Source organism: Ascaphus truei, chromosome 4, assembly GCF_040206685.1.
Source record: "Ascaphus truei isolate aAscTru1 chromosome 4, aAscTru1.hap1, whole genome shotgun sequence".
NCBI lineage: Eukaryota > Metazoa > Chordata > Amphibia > Anura > Ascaphidae > Ascaphus > Ascaphus truei.
Window position 1 is genome coordinate 110,422,797 of NC_134486.1, and position 16,576 is coordinate 110,439,372.

Consider the following 16,576-nt stretch of genomic DNA (forward strand, 5'->3'; position numbering starts at 1 on the left):
GCTGTTCTCCTCCTTGTACAATACATTATGCAGGAGGCTTGTGACTTCCAGGTGTGAGACCTATGGGATAGGTATATACCTTGTGCCCTCCTCCCGTAGGGGGCATGATAGTGATTTCCATGCATGCATGCTGGAGAGGAAAACTCATCATTCATGTAAGCCTGAGAGCTGAACACACACACACACACACACCCCCCCCCCCCCCGCCGGGGTTTTGACTCCGCCCCCGTTTCCTCCCACACACGGCACGAGTGCAGATTGACTGCACCCGGCCACTGTACGCCTCCAGCCCCTGCAGGCCAGATTTTACTTCCGCCCGTGCTACTCTCTTCCCCCCACGCGCTCGCCGACACACACGACCGCCGCGCTGGTTGTGAGCGGCCGCAAAAATATCCGTTGCGGGCCGCATGTTTGACATGCCTGTACTACATTATAGTTTGTTAAAATCCTTTATGTTTGACTTGTTTTTGCGCACTCCATTCAATGGTATGCCTATGAGAAATGTTTAACGCAGGTTTAGAACAGGGACTGAGTTTGCATTAATTGAAGGTGCAGATTGTCTCTCTCCCTGGGCTACGGGAATGGACTGGCAATAGACAAATTGTACTTCCACTAAGATGGTCTATTCAAACATGGAATACAGACACTACACAAATATATACAAATACAACGCCACACTAAAACATAACTGCTGTAAAACAACTTTTGTAACCAAACAAAAAAAACCGGAATAAATAATAAATAAATAAAAGTCCAATGTTTTCTTTATTATTGCATTCCTTGTCGGCTTCTTTATATTGCATGTTTTTTTTCCCATTAACAAGTAGTAAAAGGTACAAAATAATGGTTCACCAATACAAAAAAATCATATCCTTGCTTACTCTGGGTCAGCAGCACACCAGCTTTTATGAATAACCAATGCACGTGCACACAGGTGAAGGTACGGGATGTGTACGTCAACAGCATGTTAGGTGGTTGCCTCAGTTCCCTTTATGTGATCACCTCTACATGGATGAATTCATGGGAACAAGCATTTGAGCTCCTGATTAAACCTATACACATTATGGTTGCCTCAGTAGCCTGATCTGGCTCAGGGCCGTGAGGAGAGGTTTGACAACTACTGCTTTATGGTGTAAAAGTAGCAGGGATGAATGTGTTATGGACCATATTTACTAAGCAGTCCTCAGACAGAAGATATTTTGTTACTGGAAGACCCCTTATGTCCCATTTACTTGAATGGGATGCAAGATGTCTTCCACCAACCGAAAGTGTCTTTTGGACTAGCACCACTTGTAAAAGCGATTAACGAATCCCGTTTGGATGTCATTTATTCTGATAATACTTAATTCCCAGCAGTAATTGGATATTGTTTTTATTTATAGTATAGCAAGTCCAGGGGCGGATTAAGGAAGGGAGCAGGGGGCATGGGCCACCCTCTTCATGGGGGCCCACCGCAGTTGCATAACCACCGTGCTGCAATGTAGGGGGCTGAGGGGGGATAAGAGTGAGAGGAAGGGGAGGGGGCGGAGTGAGAGGAGGGGGGAGAAGAGTGACTGGAAGAGGGGGAAGAGTGAGTTAGAGTGGGGTGTAAGGCCTCTGACACGGTGCCGCAGACCGTGCGGAGCGAACAGACTGCCTTAAGGCAGTGTTCGCGTCCATGCGGTGTGCGGGCGGAAGCGGGCGCGCGTTGCCCAAGAAATCAGTTCAAACTGATTTCTTGGCGCGACAGGCCGGTCACGTGAGCCGTTCGCTCAATGACGGTGAACCAGTTCCGTGACACCCCTGGGCACGCCCCCCATGGCCGTGCAGTATGGCCAGGGACAGCACCCGCTTTCCCTCAGCCTTCGCGCGCGAGAAGTCACTATATCCGAGGCTTAAGAGAGGGAGGAAGAGTGAAAGTGTGAGTTTGAGAAAGGGGAGAGAGAAAGGGTGTGTGAGCGAGGTGGTGTGAGAACGCGGCTCCGGTGGAAATTAGGGCCTCCTTATCTTAAATCCCCCTGGCGCCGGAAAACCTCAATCCAGCCCTGAGCAAATCCCCATCAGGGCATTGTCTGCATCCAGTTGTGGGTCGTATCATACAGTACTACTTGGTCGTCTATGTCTTCACTCAGAAATAGCTCTGGAGTGGTTCTCCCAGTATGGTTTCCAGCTGTTTGATGGTCTTCTGACACTGCTGTTCTACCTCCTCACATTCATCTGCAATGAACAAGACAAGGTCAAGCATTCTGCTCAAAACAGCTAACAAAAACACATTACCTAATACTGTATGTTGTTTCCGTGAGCCGTAGCCTACCATCTACAGTATGTAAATGTGAAAGAAAACAGACTGTTTTAAGGGGATGTGACTTGCACATCAATCTGCTCGATAATTAACAGGGCAGCAAATAGAAAGCAGGAGTGCGGCAGAAATGTATTCTATTTATTCATCATATACCATAAAAAAAAAGAAAGAATTTGTTGGCTTTCTGCACTTTCCTTTCTAATCAGGTTTGCAGTTTGGTGATTTGGGGCCCAACATTTTCTGAAATTGCCTGTAGTTACCTCACATGAAAATACCGAGCCCTCTGTGTTAAAACCACTTTTATTTGTTTATTTTTTTAAAGAAGAATCCAAAACGGTTTTTTTCCCCCCAGTACTTTAATAGTTCATTGTTTTGCTTCTACTCCGATTGACAGGGACATTTCCTCTTGCCTGATTTTTTTTTTTAGTTTATTTTTTTAATAAATAAAGCAATGCAATTATCCAAGGTGCAGATCGAGCGCGGAAGATCCGGCTTCCCAGAGCACGCAATATGGCTGCCTATTTCAAAAGACACAGTGGTGTAGAGAATACAGTACAAATCATTAAAAAAAGGTGTGATTTTTTTTTTTTTTTAAAAGCAGTACTTTCTAATACTACACAACCGATTTATTATTTATCAAAATAATACAGGATTTTTAATGAAATTCTGCACTTTAAAGCTGCAGACCAAGCAATATCCAACATGTGGTTTTTTTTAATAAATCAGTACTATGAGTAAAATACTTGTAGAATGTTTTTTTTTTTTTTTTTTTTTTTTAAACCCACTATGAATGACATTTTTAATGTATTATAATGTAACATGCATTTTTGGTTTCTATATCAACCATTTACAAAGTCCCATCCCCTTCTGAAACAGGCTCTGGCAACACCCCTTTTTGAGCCCTTTGCAACTTGGCTAATTACTTATTGTGTGGATTGTATTGATGCACATATTAAAGGGGGGGGGGGGGAGAGACGGGGGTAAATGTTAAAAAAACAGCAGCTTTAAGGGCAACTACAGTAGCAGTTTTAAAAGCAAATGTATCCTATATATCCACTGAGCGGCTCATTTGTCTTTCTTTCTTAATACATTGTTTATGGAAGGACACATTTTTAGTGAACATGCACATTTATCTATCCATGCCCTTTTCATAGCAAGGACAATTGACTTGTCAGAAGGAAGCTGACTCCCCCCCCCCCCCCCCCTCCCACCGTTCAGTGCTAGAAGGGCAGCAAATACATTGTTCTTCAGTCATTCCTGTGGCACGGTAGGGGTCGGACATTGATTAACTCTGCTCAGATGGTAATGACAGGTCCTCTGTGCACACGTCTCGGCTACAGCAAGGAGGCTAATGACTATTTCCAAAACATGAGCACGCTGTTTTGGAACAGCACTAAATTATCATGCAGGGCTTCAATTTAGGACAGAAACCACATGTAGCCTCACCTTCCATCAGCTCGGCCAAGAAGGGAATGGATTCAGGTAACAGCACCATGTAGTTCTCTCTGAGCTTCTCCACTAGATCAACCAAAGCCAGCAGTGCTGCAAATCGGACCTGACCACAGGAGGGAGGCAACGGATTTCATACACTGTTACTCTATCAATTTAAATAACCTTTCCCAATAAAGAAAGTTGTATTGGTAATAAACTATACACAAGTTAATAAATGCACATTAAAAAAAATTATAGCCGTGTAGGTGAGAAAAGGAGAAGGGCAGACATGGAGATTAACCCTTTTGCTACAAGAGAGATTTGCAGCAAATTTCTTTGCCATGCAAAAGGGTTTAATCCCTTTTCATGTCTGCCCCCTCTCTCGCCTCTCGTAGTTTAGGGGTTAATAATAGGGGAGGCGTTTAGAGGCTCAGTGGTAGGGGGGGGAAGGGGTTCAGATTGCCAGGGTGAGTGGGGAAAGGTGTTAAGTGTCCCAGGACGAGGAAGGGGGGGAGAGGGGGAGGGAAGAAGTGTTCAGTGGCGGGGGAGGATTAAGAGTGTCAGGATGAGGCCGGGAAAGGGGGGGGGGGGGTCGTTATGCCAGAGTGCCACGCCCCCTCAAGCATAGACCAAGGCGGCCACTTTGGAGGAAACGGAAGAGGAGTGCTCCTCCCTTTTCCTCATTTGTTAAATGGCGACCTGCGCTCCACGTGGAAAGCCTTTGAGAATGATGTAGTCACTATCTCATGGGGCCCCCTGGAGCAATCCAAAGGTTCTCTGCCCCCTCCCCCCACCCCCACATCCTGGCATTCTCAACTCTTCCTCCCCTACCACTGGGCCTCTAAACTCCTCCCCTCCCCTATTATTAGCCCCCTAATCTACGAGAGGCGAGGGAGAGGGGCAGACATGAAAGGGGATGAACCCCTTTCGCATGGCAGAGAAATTGGATGCAAATCTGCTCTCTCTACCCAGTATAATCAAGATGACTGCCAGGAAGGGGACTGCCAGGGGAGGTGGGGGGAGTGACGACTGCCAGGAAGGGTACTGCCAGGGGAGGTGGGGGGAGTGATGACTGCCAGGAAGGGGACTGCCAGGCGAGGTGGGGTGAGTGACGACTGCCAGGAAGGGGATGACTGACAGAGATAGAGGAAGAGGCCTGAAGGTGGGGAGAGCCGGGGCCCGTCGGCACCTGCTTTGTTCAGCCACCGGACCCGGGACACCAGTACCGGCTGTCCCACCCTCTCGGCGGCCCTGCTGATGCAGACAGAAGCGGAGCCAGAAGAGAGGGAGGAGCGGGAGGAGCTCCACACATGGCAGCTTCAAAGCTGCACCTACGACACCCAGATGTTGGCACCAAGTAATACCGCGGTAATAAATCATGTCACATCGACTTGCTGGCAGTTTTTGTTACCACGGTATTATGGTACCGGTACATTACCCATCTCCAACACCCACCTATTTATAAAAATACACACGTGTACATGCGCAAACTGGACGCATCAATCTATTGCAGCAAAAGTAATGCACATGCCAGGGAACTGAACATATTAGGGCCCTGGAATTAAATGTCTAACCTTGGGAGAAGGATGGCGCATCTTCAGGAGTATCTGATAGTTAAGAGGCTTCCACAGCGAGTCATCAGCCATAGCAACAGAGAACTGAGCTATGCACGGGATCAGACTCGCGCTCACCCTCGTCTGAAAGCTTTCATCTCCTCCAAGCAGGTTTTCCAGCTAATTTAAAAAAAAAAATGTATTAGATCATTTAGAACAATAAATATATTAAAAAAAAATATTGGAAACTCTACCGTGTTAAATGTATAACCACACTATGCAGTTATTTATTGCCCTTTGTAGCATTCTCTGTTGCAGACTATTTATTGAGAAGGTTTACAATGTGTGTGATATGTTTGTGCGCAGCATCGAAGGGCTTACATATATTTCTCTATAGCCTTTAAAACAAAGCACCAAGGACAAAGTTCATCTTGAAATCTGGCAGTGTTGAGGGTGTAACAGCATTGAGGGTGTAACAGCACTGTCCTCAACAGCTTTACAAATTAAGCTACAGAAGCCCTGTTTCACGTACAGTTGTTTACAGTGCTAAAAAAAGGGGAATACCTGATCCACCAACGGCATCATTAGTGCTTCTGCCCTCTCCTTGCTCACGAAATGCTGGGTATCGTACAGGAAGATTTTGTGAAAACAGTGAAGAACAAACTCCAGTAACAAGCAGCTCTTCTCTACATTGTTGTCAGATTCAAAAAATGCTGTGTCTGGTGGGGGAAGAAGTACATGTTAAGTACGTTGCATGAGAATAGAAGGCCAATATCACATTCTTGTTTAATGGTGCAGTTCCAACAAGCAAAATATATTCAAGTCAAGTTCTTACACATAACATCTTTGTTACCACATCAAACATTAATGATGGGTGAACCTGATTTTTGTTGTTGTTTAGCTTCAACGCTTTGGGTCAATAAGATTCAAATCGGCAAATTAAATCTTGCTCTTAAAATGTTCAGCCGTAATTGAGCTGTAACATTAAACTAGAAGAGCTACATTTCCATTGTGTTTTGCAGGGTGAGTATTTCCCCTTTAAAATTAGGTTTATTGCGTTCACTCTTTTTAGATTCCTTGCAATGCAGTTACTGTAGAAGTGTATTAATTACCTAACATGTGCAATACAGCCCTTGGACACAGATGTAGCCAGACTTCGTTTTGTTTCTCCCGGGGGGGGAACCTGGCTGCTGGCTGTCCCATTCAGAAGTAATGGACCACCTGCAGATCCAGCGTCAGTCTGGCTACATCTGTAAATACTGTACTTGTTTACAGACATACCAGTTTTTACTGTGTTTGTCTGATTCAGAATCTCAGCAAAAGGCTTCACCAAGTGACCAGCGAACAGAGTGAAGAGTCCCTTCAGCTTGTCAGCGATGCAGTCAGCCAAACGGCAGAACGTGAGGAACCGGTCTTTTGAGGCACCTTCCGTCTTGCACCAGTCGAAAAGCTGGAAGTGGTAAGGAGAATCTTAGCGCCTGGCAAGGGGTCATGAAGTCTACGGAAATCTCTTTAACGTCGGCCACCTTACCTTGAAAAATAGAGGTCTGAACGTGACTTCGGATAGCTTCATGACCATGATAATTAGACAGTTAATAATGTGGCCCTCCGTGTTACCCACTTGTTCCAGGTTAGCCTGTAAGAGAGCAGATGTTAAGTCGCAAGTTAAAAAGCAAAATGGGAGAATGAAGAGCTTCTAACAATCTAGCATCAGAATAGTTGAATCTTCAAAATGACTTTTTGGAAAGCCTAATATTCTGCCGTTTTGTTTCCTTTAACCCATTTAAACCCACTGCATTTTAACACGTATAATGCCACCTTTAACCAGAGAAATGTTCTTTTGCCAGCAAACTTGTTGCTTCTGTAACTATAAGGCCACAAAACAATCCCCCCGAGTTCTATGTGGATTCTCCATCCTTGCGATTGCAGAGTCCATATACCAAACATTCATGCCCCTGATGCGGCTGCTTTACAAGAAACGGGTAAATCAGACCGCTCACCCTAGATATAGTCCCCGTAGTTTAAACGTAGCAGGTGCAAGGAGGTAAGTATTTACCAAACAGAATAGATCCAAGTAGGATCAAAAGATTCCCCACATAATTGCCCTTGGTGCTAGGACAAATGATATCAGACTGCAATGGTCCGTCAGATAGTTTATCTGTAAGTCAGGCTAATGACCAATTAGGATCAGGATATTTAAAACAAATAATAATAAAATGTTATTACATCAAGGTATAACTAAACACCATGCCAAAAGAAAGAAATAAAAATCGATAAAATCTCCGTAGTGGATAGTAGAGTAACAATCCTCTCTTGGATATACATATAATTACTATGGTAGACACCAAGATAGGATTGATACTCTACTATGCACTCCTCTATGGGGATTTTATCGAGTTTTAAAATATTTTTTGCATTGTGTTTAGTTATACCTTGATGTAATAAAATCATTATTATTTGTGGTTTTAAATATCCTGATCCTAATTGACCTTACAGCCTGACTTACAGATAAACTATCTGACGGACCATTGCAGTCTGATATCATTTGTCCTAGCGCTGCTGCTGCTTTACCTCGGAATGCTCAGCTCTGTAGTCCAGGGCCTTCAGGAAGAAGGTGGTCAGCTCAGACTGGTGAGAGGAGAGCTGTTGCTTATCCATTATAGCAATGTGCTCCTTGAGGATCCCCATAAGAGACCCCAGACAGCTCTGAAAGGAATCATAATAATAATAAATGTTTTAGTTCATATAGCATTTTTCTCCCACTGAGGCTCAAAGTCCTTCACAATTACAGTCTAGTGCATGGTACGCAGCACATAGGAATTTTTAAAGATACAGTCCCTGTCCAGATGAGCTTACAATCTGTTTTTGGTGCTCGAGACAGGAGGGAGATAAAGTGACTTGCCCAAGGTCACGAGGAGCAGACTCCAGGAATTGAAGCAGGCTCACCCCGCTTCAAAATCAATGTCATTGTTATCAGAGTCAGTGCCGTTACTCACTGAGTCACTGCTCCTCCCTTTGATCATACATCAAAAGGCTTGTGAAACAGTGTGACGTATAATGAACCACAAGCACAGAACATTTTCTAGGGTCCAGTGCATTTAATACTAACAATCTGGCATCTTCTATGGAACTCGGCTCCTTCAGTCATCATATTTAATGCCTACAACTTTTCACGGCAAATGCAAGAAAACAACTTTTCCACATTCCTTTAATACTGTATTTATCACAATGTTAATTGTTTACATGGTTTTAGGAAAGTAAATTCTGTCAATTACACTAAAGACACACACACACACTATTTTTACTGTACAATACTTTATGAAGATTAGACATTGTGGACAAAGAAAAATATAATAGGCACCTGAGCTAAACATAGATTAAAGGCATTTGTCATGAATACATAATGCAGTGTGTCTCATGGCAAATACAAACAAATCATCTTAAAGCAGCAATACTACTTGCCCTATTTTTTTTCTCTTATTTTCATATGTAACGCATGTGACAATGTATATTTCTACATTCTTACCTAAGCTGGCAATTGTTTGGTGCTTCTGTTATACATCTGTAAAACTCCTGATTGTGTGCCTAACTAAATGGCTGCCTTCTTTGTGCTGCAGTCTGAGATGCTGCAGCTGATATGTAACATTATATTACTAAATGTAACACATTGTTGTTGCAACCTTCAGAGTAATATAGTCTGCTGTTTGGAACACAACAGATCTGTTTGTAATACTTTGTTGCCAGAGGGCAAAGCTCAAAAAGGTGTGTGTCAGAGCCTGTTTCAAAAGAGGAGATGGATGCGACTTTCTACATGGTTGCTTTAGCAACCAAAGGGGGGGAAAAATCCTTAAAAATAGCATTAGGTGCAAAAAGAAAATACACACAGTATTATCTAATATTATAGACAAGATTTATTTATATTTATATATTTAAAAAAATAAATAATAACTTTCATCCTTTTAATAATTTACTGTTAAAATAAGCGGCCCATCAAAATTCATGGACTTGTAGTTGGATAACCTCACCTGCTGAGTATCCACAAGCTGACAGTAGCACTTGGTGATGGCTGGGAGGAGGACTCTTGCTGCCAGCTGTGTCGCCAGAGTGGTTTTTAGTGCCGTAACTCTTATGGAGAGCTGGGACGTATGGCCACCTTTAACAGCAATCTTGTCAAGCCCTGCAACCTAAACAATCACAAAGCTTAAATGACATACCAATGACTTTTACATCAGCAAAAGACCCGTCTTTAGCAATCCATATATCTATATCGAGATACCATACAGAATCGATATCGATATAGAGATAGAAAAAATGCAGCAACCAGCACCCAAGCTTCAGTTAGATTCAGATGCTAATCTCATAGACAATAGTAGTAAGTATATAACCAGATGGAGGTCCAGCAAATGAGGAGACAGCACACCAGGAGTACATTTCATATATCAATTGTATTGAAGAAATACAGGCACCTCAGCCTGAGGAAGGTCTCTCTCTGCAGACTGAAACGTTGGCTGAGGTGCCTGTATTTCTTCAATACAATTGATATATGAAATTTACTCCTTGTGTGCTGTCTCATTTGCTGGACCTCCATCTGGTAACATACTTACTACATAGAGATAGCGATATGACTGTGTACGAGACTGTTTTACAGGTTGGTTGACATAGATTTGGCATGGATTAAGCACCATGTTAATGGTTTGGTTCCCAAACCGCTTCTCTTTATAAAATGTTAAAATCAGCAATCAATTCGTAGTCTTAAAGGATGGTCTCTACTTCCATAAAAATGAAAGTAATCACTAATAACTATTCTGACTAGGCAGAGATTGGGCATAAAAAAATAAATAAAACACATCATTTGGTTGTGTTCATTAAGGAATAATAGAAACAATTATTAAAATGTATGCAACCTATTTCAGCACCCTAATAACTATATTTGTATTAATCAATCAATTCATCTCTGTATGCATTGTATTTATCGAAATTAATTCTTAATAAAAGCGACAAAGTAGATAATGGATGTGAAAAGTTAACCTGTTATTGTTATGGACATTCCTGCCTTTTATTTTACTTAATGATCATTAATAACGTGGGGAAAATTACCACCACAATTACTACAGGTTTATAAAGATATGACTAATAGAGCGTTGTAGGTAACATTGGCTTTAACCAGGCTTAAGAGAGATGGGGGTTTTCTTACTGCCCCAACAACAAAGACATTAGAAGTAAAGTACATACTGTACAGTAAGTGGTTGAGATGAGCCATGCAATGTGTCAGAAATGGACCTATTCTGGCTTTATAGGACAGAGTGTAACCTCACCTGCAGTAAGCAGTCCTGCAGGAAGGGACTGAGGAAGAGGGGCAGAGTCTCCACCACCTTCTGCAGAGCAGTCACTGTACTCAGTAGATGGATCTCACTCGTTAGCAGCTCCTTCTTATGCTTCAGAGCGGTTAGGAGAGCCGGCATCAGTCTGCAAGCAAAGGGCAACATAAGCAAACGATCAGTGTGCTCAACACAACCACCATGGAGTCTGGGGGCTTTACATGCATCATCTGTTAAGAACACGGACATGCAACGGAAAACATTTGGCTTCATTGTGTGAGAATCCATTTAAAAATATAAGGGGACATTGATTTAGAGGATGAAAGTGGCTGCTTTCCAGTTACTGAGCATATATTGATGTTTCTCCACCAGTGCGTGCAGAATAACAAAAGAACTCACTTTGTGAATATGAGGTGTGTGCACACAAGAATATATTACACACACACACACACACACTTTTAGTAAATGACTGACACGTTCAATACCAGAGGGGCATACACAATGGCGTTACGTTTCCTCTCGAACTAGAATTGTTCAACTACCACATTTCCAGATATCAGATGGGTGTTTTATGTATGTTCAGAAAATCTATGAAGCACGTTCCTAACTGTGCATAGTAGAGCTGACAATCTCTGGCAGGATACCTGGGTAGCTGCGGTATAGCCAGGGCCTTGATTATACTGGTGACCTCAGCAATGCACAGCAGAGCGCTGCCCATCACATTCTTTTCCTCCGGCTCCGCTGCAGAGATGAGGTCAATGGCAGCATTCAGCACGGGCACAAACGCCTGCTGCCTCTGGGGGCCAAAGCACTTGCAGAGCAGCTTCAGGCTGTACAGAGCAGTCTGCCTGTTGATGGCCTGCTCTTCCTCCTCCACTGTGGCTTTCCGATGTACAACAGAAAGGAGGTCCTTAATGAGGCCCAAAAGTAGCTCCACCTACAAGAGAACGGACCGATGTAAAACCTGCTGGTATTTACTTTAGGACAATACTGATAGGAGATGCAAAGTATTTATATTACATGGGAAACGCGGAATCGCGATTTAAGTACGAACACGCCTCCACTTAAGGGGGCACCGCAATATTTCACAATGACTTGAAGAGCAACTGAAATGTTATCTAGAAAGTTAGACAGAACTCGGACAGGAAGAGCCAGAAGGAAGAAATGAGTCTGAATAGAAGTAAAAGTCGGCCGTACATTATCAACATTCTTTTTTAATACTCTCTGCACTTTCATGTATTTCTACAGAATGCGTTCTCTCACTTCTTCCCTCGCATTGTAAACTCCCCGGGAAGGCGCTCAAAAAAACGCCTACTTTTTAGAAGTGTAGCACTTATCCTGGTTTGACTCGCCCTTAATTGATGTATTTTGTAATTATCCAAAGCACTTAGTACAGCATCAGCGGGGAGTTGTAAAAATGGTAGTATTTAAGTTACAAAAGACTATTCCATGCAGTCGTAAGTCTGTTGTATGGCACATTTGGAGGTATACACCAACTGTACTTAAGCAACAAGAACACTAAACAAATGTAAAAAAAACTAATTTTACTTGGTGACAGGTGCTCGGGGAAATGTATGCTTGATTTTTACTAAGGAACAGGTATGCAGCAGAGCAATTGTAACGAACAAGGTTTATAGGGAAAGTAACTTGGGCTTCTGACCTGTTCTTCCTTCCACTGTGTGCGTTGCTGTAACTTGTTGTTCAAGAGATCCATAGCTTTACGTCGCACAGATGGCAGCTGATTGGACAGGAGCCCTCGTATTACAGGGATAAAAATCTCAGTAGGCAGCAAAGCGTTGACCTATAAAATAGTGGGAAGCAGAAACGTGGCATTAACGGCAATAGAGCTACCCTCAAAGCAAATGGGGAAAACCCCAAGCCCAATACCCAACCTGTGGCTGTTCAGGTGTAAGACTGAAGTTGAACATTAAGATAAATGCGTCGTATTAAATCCTGCACATGTCCCACTCGTTCCAAGTGTTACAATGGAAGGCAGTCGTTAACATTCCAGAAAATTAGATAGATAAAATTCACGTTGCCTGAAACGTTAAATATCTATGTGATTTATTATTGTTATTTTGTTTTTACCTTGTATGAACCAGGGCATTAAAAGATCACGGGCCCCCGTAAATGCCAGGCAATTAGATTTTTTACTTTTGCCAGCCCTTGCAAGGGAAAACAAAGATGGCTTCCGGGTCAGCCAATTGGAAGCTGACATGGCATGCAGCTCATTTTGGATGCAGGAGTGACGCTGAACCCACTGGCCATATTTTGTACTCCCAGACAAGAATTCTTGTAGGGGAATTATAAAAATCTCAGGAACACAGGGGGTTCATAGCTTGGAGTGCCATGGTTCCTGTTCTAATATGTGTAGGTTTATGTATTAGTAGGTGGCAGTGAAGGTCAAGTAAATTCATGCATGGATGACCCACCTTGTCCAGCATTTCATAAGACTTGTTCAGGAGAGCTCGCCAGAACTTCACTGTGGGTTTGTCTGCGTGGCCTTCCACAGAGACTGCCACTAAATTGATATAGCAGAGAACTTCCTCCAGCAATCTACAAACAAGGGGAGAGATGCACGCAGATAAAAATGGGATGATTTCGAAGTAGGGGGAGATCTGTCCTAAGGGTACAAAATGTCATTATAAAAGGTGTGATATCACACCAGCAATAAATTGCAGGCACTGCATTTTGTTAAACTGGCTCTCCCCGTGGGGGGGAGGGGGGGGGGGGAATATCTGTGCTAGGAATACTTAAGCCTATATATGAGACAAGCAGATTTAAGGATAACCAATACACATGTAAACTCATATGAAGGCACAACATATACATGCAGATCAGATATTGATTGGTATTTTAAAACCACTTCTGGTTCAGGGCACTGCGAAAAAGGTATAGAACTCCTGATAGATAAAATAAGGGGTGTACTTGTGTACAAAAAAAAAACACTAAGATCACATGGCTCAATTCTGCTATTCATGTTTACTTCTAAATCGGAAACACAGACAATAATGAATTAAAAATATTTAGCATAAATAATTTACTGCAAAATTAGACAAATAAGTACATTGTCGATGATAGCTGCATATGTTTTAATTAGTTATTTATCTGCTTACGTCCTTACAAATACGAAAAATCACAGCAAGAAGTGGCAATTTGAATGTAAACATTTACCTCTGTTCCAGTTCTTTTAACTCTTCGGCGGCTACACATTCAACGACCTGAAATAAAACACGTGTCAGATTAACTACCAAAAGTATTGTATGACTATAAAAATAATAGAGGTTATTGCATTCGTTCACTTCAGATTAACTACAAACCACCGTAGGGTAGTCGAAAACAAGCCGATATGCCACAGAGTCCTTCATAATAGAAAAATCTCACAGATTAATAAAAAAAAAAATCTTATGCAAATATTAATAATTAGTCCCTCATACAGGCTTTGGAAATGGAGACTTCCTGCTGTTTGCAATGACTTATGTCCCTGTATATAGAATTGGCTTCGTACCCCAATTACGCGAAGGCTTTCATTGTATTGTGCTGTATTGTAGATTATGTATATTGTGCAAACCATGTGCAGCGAATTAGAGATATTATTCAGAATAGAAAAATAAATAAAACAAGTAGGGATAAGTTCATAACCTATGCAATAAACACTGGGGACTTTTCAGCCAAGTCTTAAAAACAAGGAGTGGGGGAGTTTGGTGGATAAGGAGGGGAGCAGAGTTGGTCGGGCGCAAGGTAAATATACCTACCCACTTTTCACTCACCCAATCACAACATTGCTTAGTTACAGTTTAGTGACTCGCTGGAGCATACCTTGCCGACAAAGCTGTGAGAAGCCAGCAGCTGGGCCATGAAGGAGACGGACAGGAACTTAAAGTGTCGGAGCTGCTTGGCCGAGTGATTCTCCACGTTGAAGAGCTGAGCTTCCGCCTCTCGAGGTTTCTGCTTGCCGGCCCTGGCCTTTCTCTGCTCCATCTCATCTGTAGAGACCATGAAAGCGGAGCACGTCAACATCCCTGCACTTGAATATTTCTCGTGTTCATTATCAACGCCCATAAAAACGCAGGTTTTTTAATTAGAACATTGCTTAAAAAGTTGAAGTCAAATTGAAAACAAAATGGAAAAAATAACCTAAGGTTAAAAGCCTTTTAGCACAAGAGCGGTTGTTCTGCAAAGCATGGTATCGCCCTCTAGTGGTGAAAAGCTCAGGTCATATCTGGGGCGAAACAAGTTATTGTTTAAAATCGCTATTCAACATTTTAGCAGCCAAAGGAACTAGCAATGTATTGCGCTACACAATGTGCCTTTTCATATACATATCAGTAAAAATACAAGCTGCGCCTATATACTCAATAATACTAATAAGTAAATGTAAGAGCTAATATAATGTAATAGCACATTCAACACTAGTTGGACATAACCACATACATAATTATAAAATATTATAACTGAAATTACACAAAAACAAAATGAATATATATATATATATATATATATATATATTAAAAAAAAAATTTAAAAAATTAAAAAGATTGTGAGGTACCAGTCCCAGCAGGAACTCAGGGAGCAGCACAGCCGCTGTTGGCGTCCTCCAGGAACAATCTTCTTGTGTAGTTAGTTCTGGGTAGGGCTGAATAAGGCGGGGAGCTGTGTAGAGGTAGCTATCAGCATCTTAGAGTGAGAGCATTGTGCTGCTAGTGAGAGCCTTGTGCTGCTAGTGAGAGCGTGTACACCATACCACTCAGTACTTGGACTCTAAGACGCTGATGGCTATCTCTACACAGCTTCCCGCCTTATTCAGCCCTACCCGGAACTAACTACACACAAGGATTGTTCCTGGAGGACGCCAACAGCCGCTGTGCTGCTCCCTGAGTTCCTGCTGGACGGAGGCTCAGAGGGGTCTGGTCGGATGTAATCAAGAGACTTGGGAGTGGAGGAGCAGAGTTCCAGTACTGGTGCATGAGTATTATCTCATAAAATGCTCTTATTCTTTGTTGTTTGTGAGTTTTAAATTGTTGGACTTTTTGGGGGGAATATTAAATGTTATTTTAGACATATTTCACTAGGATCGGGCACTTTCTTTTTCGTTTTTGTACACACACACACACACACACACACACACGCACACACGCACTGTAATGTCCAGCAGGCCCCTAATGGCAGTGAAAGGGTTTAGTTTATAATTGGTCATTCTAGTTGCCTGGCATTATATGCAACTCCTCAATAACATCGATCAATATGCCCCAGAACATGCGGTGCAGTTTATGCCACTCTTTCCCATTACCTTCATCTTTATTTTCTGGAAGTTTGGTAAGGAACTGGAGCAACTTGACCAAACTCTCAAGCTGATCACGGACAGTAAAGTCACAGCAGACGGACACCCAGAATTCCGTGTCCCTGTCCAGCAAGGTGTCCTGAATGAAAGGGGATGAAACGGTGAATAAAAGCAGCAACGCGTTTGGCAGAACTAGGATAATAGAAGTATCGTCATCAGTGAGGAACAGGTCATGTTAACTTGTTAAGCGAGCCTTTTCCCGTGGCTTTTAAGATGGGTGGGAAGTTGGGGGTCTCCAGTACTGAACCGCGTTCATTTCAGCTATGGGGACCCCCTAGTCCTCAAGATAAACTTACCAGGAAAGGTAGCGTCCCCTTCACGTGAAATGCCGACAGTGTCCTCCCCAGGGGAAGCAAAACAGTGTTTAACTCTCTCCCTTTGCGCCGGCCAATAAGCACGTGTGACGCGGGGATTTAAATAACAGGAAGTAACTGTTGACAACTTTCCCGGTAAGTATCTTAGGATCCAGGGGTCCTTGGAGCTTACATTTATGCTGCCCAGCTCTGGGGACCCTCTGCTTTCCATCTATCGGCAAAAAAAATGGAGGAGGGAGCAAGGTGAGGATAGATTGTGCTTCACCTTTTCATTTAAAGGAGCACAGGTGCTGTGAATATTATACCACTCCACCTTTGCTTTGTCTCACTCAAAAGTA

The 16,576-nt window shown here is 42.7% G+C and overlaps 1 protein-coding gene across 2 annotated transcripts in view; it reads right to left on the reverse strand.

Annotated features, from left to right (window-relative positions):
• Positions 1-746: 746 nt before the first annotated feature.
• HEATR1 (HEAT repeat containing 1) overlaps positions 747-16,576 on the reverse strand; it is a 71,598-nt gene continuing 55,768 nt past the window's right edge. For both annotated transcript variants that reach the window (XM_075596397.1, XM_075596398.1), the window contains exons 31-45: positions 15,874-16,003; positions 14,403-14,569; positions 13,758-13,804; positions 13,016-13,139; positions 12,244-12,384; positions 11,228-11,520; positions 10,581-10,731; positions 9,291-9,449; positions 7,837-7,971; positions 6,797-6,901; positions 6,547-6,715; positions 5,830-5,984; positions 5,287-5,445; positions 3,728-3,836; positions 747-2,196 (exon numbers count right to left, since the gene is read on the reverse strand). In XM_075596397.1, coding sequence (XP_075452512.1) covers positions 2,108-2,196; positions 3,728-3,836; positions 5,287-5,445; positions 5,830-5,984; positions 6,547-6,715; positions 6,797-6,901; positions 7,837-7,971; positions 9,291-9,449; positions 10,581-10,731; positions 11,228-11,520; positions 12,244-12,384; positions 13,016-13,139; positions 13,758-13,804; positions 14,403-14,569; positions 15,874-16,003 — 2,133 coding nt within the window. In that variant the 3' untranslated portion in view covers positions 747-2,107. The remainder of the gene's footprint in view (positions 2,197-3,727; positions 3,837-5,286; positions 5,446-5,829; positions 5,985-6,546; positions 6,716-6,796; positions 6,902-7,836; positions 7,972-9,290; positions 9,450-10,580; positions 10,732-11,227; positions 11,521-12,243; positions 12,385-13,015; positions 13,140-13,757; positions 13,805-14,402; positions 14,570-15,873; positions 16,004-16,576) is intronic.